Source organism: Triticum urartu, chromosome 1 (genome assembly GCF_003073215.2).
Source record: "Triticum urartu cultivar G1812 chromosome 1, Tu2.1, whole genome shotgun sequence".
NCBI lineage: Eukaryota > Viridiplantae > Streptophyta > Magnoliopsida > Poales > Poaceae > Triticum > Triticum urartu.
The window spans coordinates 34313901-34316951 of NC_053022.1; the positions used below are offsets into that span (position 1 = coordinate 34313901).

Genomic DNA, 3051 nt, shown 5'->3' on the forward strand with positions numbered 1-3051 from the left:
GCGGCTGCGACAGTCGCCGGCCTCATGACCCCAATTCTTGCATAGCTGGCACCGAGGACGCCAACGGCGGTTGCGACCACCCCCGTTGCCACCTCCGTTTCCTCCTCCACTGTGGCCATTGCCGCCGTTGTTGTTGTTGTGACGACCAGAGGCGTTGCCCTGGCCGTTGCCATAGCCGCCCGAGCCGGGCGGGAGGGAACCGGCGGAGGGGCGGCCGCTGCTCGGGCGGCCAGAATCGGAGGCTCAGCCGGAAGTGTTGGTGTAGACCGGCCGAGACGAGGCGTTGGCGGAGGACTGCCAATCCTCGTGCTCAGACTGCTGCTGCTGAAGGGCCTCGTAGTGGAGAACACTGGAGTAGAACGCGGGGAACGTGATGGGCACGCCCGCGAAGTTCATGGAGGCGGCGATGGGGTTGAACGCCGAACCGAGCCCTGTCAGCATGTAGTCGATGATCTCATCATCGCGAAGAGGAGAGCCGGCGGCGGCCATCGAGTCAGCGAGGGCCTTAACCTTCTGCATATACTCGCTGGCGGGACGATCTCCCTTGCGTAGCGCCTGAATCTGGCGCCGGAGGTTGCGCACGCCGGCACTGTTCTCGGCGGCGAACATGGTGTGCACGGCCGCCCAGGCGGCGGCGGCCGACCTGCAGCCAATGAGCTGCGCGGAGATCTCCACACTCATCGAGCCGAGGAGATGCCCGAGAACCTTCTGATCCAGCGTCCACCATTGCTCGTAGTCGGGGTTGGACAAAGTGCGGGCGGCCTCGCCGGTGCCTGTCGTCACGGTCGGCGGCGGCGCAGTGGCCGAGCCGTCGAGGAAGCTGTGGAGGCGAACTCCGGCGAAGTTGGGGAGGGCAAGAGCCCTCCAGAGCATGAAGTTGCTGCGGTCAAGCGAGACCGTGATGGGCGGAAGGACCGGGGTGGGAGCCGTCGCGGCGGGTGGGGCGATGACGGGGGCGATCGGGACGAGCGCAGAGGAGGTGGTGAGCGTGAGCGCAGAGGAGGGGGTCATCGTGGGTGTCGGCGTGGTGGACATCGCGGCGGCCACGAGGAAACTGTGGCGGCGGCGGGGGCGGCGGCGGGAGGAGAGGCGGCGACGGCTAGGGTAGGCTCTAATATCAAGTTAGAAAATAGGGTTTAGGATTTTCCATGGGGCAAAGCCTTTCCACGTTTTTTTATATATATAACAATCAGCATACAATTACATTCGTACAGGGTACGTGTACATGAGACGCTAGACCTATTTTAACAGATGTTACGATTATCGGCACCCACACTAACACTAATCTGCCGTCTGCCTATATAAACCCCATCAGCCCAGCCCACTCTTTGCTTCTCACTCACTGGTGTCCATTCGCTTTGCTACGTAGCAGCAGCAGGGTAGCTCCTCAGTCCAATACGTCGTCTCGAGTGAAGAAGATCAGCAGCTCGATGGCGCTCTCTCGTCGCAGCGCCGCATCCGCCCTCCTGCTTCTGGTGCTCCTCCTGGCCACAGGTAAATGCCGCCTCCCATGCATCCTCACTCTTCCCAGCGAGCCGTGATCTGTTTCCTGGATGATGCTTACCGTGGTCTCGTCGATGTGCATGCAGAGATGGGGACGACGACGACCAAGCTGGCGGAGGCGCGGGACTGCCTGTCGCAGAGCCACAACTTCAAGGGCGCCTGCCTCAGCAGCAGCAACTGCGCCGGCGTCTGCCACACCGAGAGCTTCCCCGGCGGCGAGTGCCACACGCAGCACTTCGAGCGCAAGTGCTTCTGCAAGAGGGTCTGCTAGCCCGCCTGCTCGCCCCGGCCGCCCTGCCGGCCAGCGCCGAGACGTCCGATCATCCGTATCGTGCCTCCACGTTCGTCAGTAGTAGTATTTCTGTTCCGTGACGTTAGATAGTTCATCGGTGCCGTTAGCTACTTTTGTTCTGTTCGTCCGTGTGTCCCTCTTAGTATAGAATAGAACTATAATAAAGTAGAAAACCAATCGGGGTCTCGGTTGTTTAGTTCGCTGTACGCCTGTTTGTGCCTGATTTGTGTGTGGTGATGTACTAAATATGGTCGTTATTTCAGCATGGATGGACATGTGCAATGCATCCCTCTCTCTCTCTATGTGTAAATATGATCGTGTTCAAAGAGAAATGCTATTATTGTGACTACTACTCCCACCGTTCCTAAATATAAAACATTTTAGAGATTTCAACATAGACTGCATACGAAGCAAAATGAGTGAATCTACATTCTAAGATATGTGTATATACATCCGTATGTAGTCTGTATTGAAATATCTAAATGGGCTTATATATTTAGAAATGGAGATAGTATAATTTTATGCGACGAGACATTTTACGAAGCTGCCTGGCCATTTCATTTCTCTACATGGACTGACGAAGAACTATATGTTGAGCATTGACTTGTCAAAAAGAAACCAAGTTTTCTTTTTGCGCAAGTTTAACATAACCCCCGCAAAAAAGAAAAAAAAAGGAGCATTAACATGAGTATGAATCTCTTTTTTACTCATGAACTATCTTATGCGAATTTTTATGTGCATTGGGATTTCATTAAACCTGGTCTACAAAGCATATTTTTTCTACTTTTAATAAATATTAAATTGAACATGAACATAAAAAAACATGCATAGACCAACATTTCCTTGGAAGAACAATCTGGGTTGCAGAAGCCTCCAGAGTCTAACCGTATGGAGATATTTTCGTAAAGCTCTCTGGATACTCCTACAAGTAATAAGGAAGTGTCAGTGACTTAGCGTGGGGTCTGGGGGCAATAGGAGGATGGATATACATCCATCCAATCACACGATAAGCATAGACAATGTAAGATGTTTAGAGAGTTGTTCGAATAAATAAATAATTTTCTCTTAAACATCAATGCTTTTTTGAGGTGACTAAGTAGGCGTCTATGCTATACAGGTAAGTACTGGTGCTACATAAAAAATTGAGTCACTTTTACAAGCACCACTCTAAAAACTTTGTGTTGCACACGGTTTAACACGGACCACAAGGTAGGCAGCGCGATATACTCACAACTAGGACAAACTGTTTCGCGTGT

The 3051-nt window shown here is 52.8% G+C and overlaps 1 protein-coding gene across 1 annotated transcript; it reads left to right on the forward strand.

Moving 5' to 3' along the window:
* The first annotated feature begins 1317 nt into the window (after nt 1-1317).
* LOC125548055 (defensin-like protein CAL1) lies at nt 1318-2150 on the forward strand. Its single transcript, XM_048711774.1, has 2 exons — nt 1318-1494; nt 1590-2150. The coding sequence occupies exons 1-2, from the start codon at nt 1431-1433 to the stop codon at nt 1772-1774; spliced, it is 249 nt and encodes an 82-aa protein (XP_048567731.1). The 5' UTR covers nt 1318-1430; the 3' UTR covers nt 1775-2150.
* Nucleotides 2151-3051: the final 901 nt, after the last annotated feature.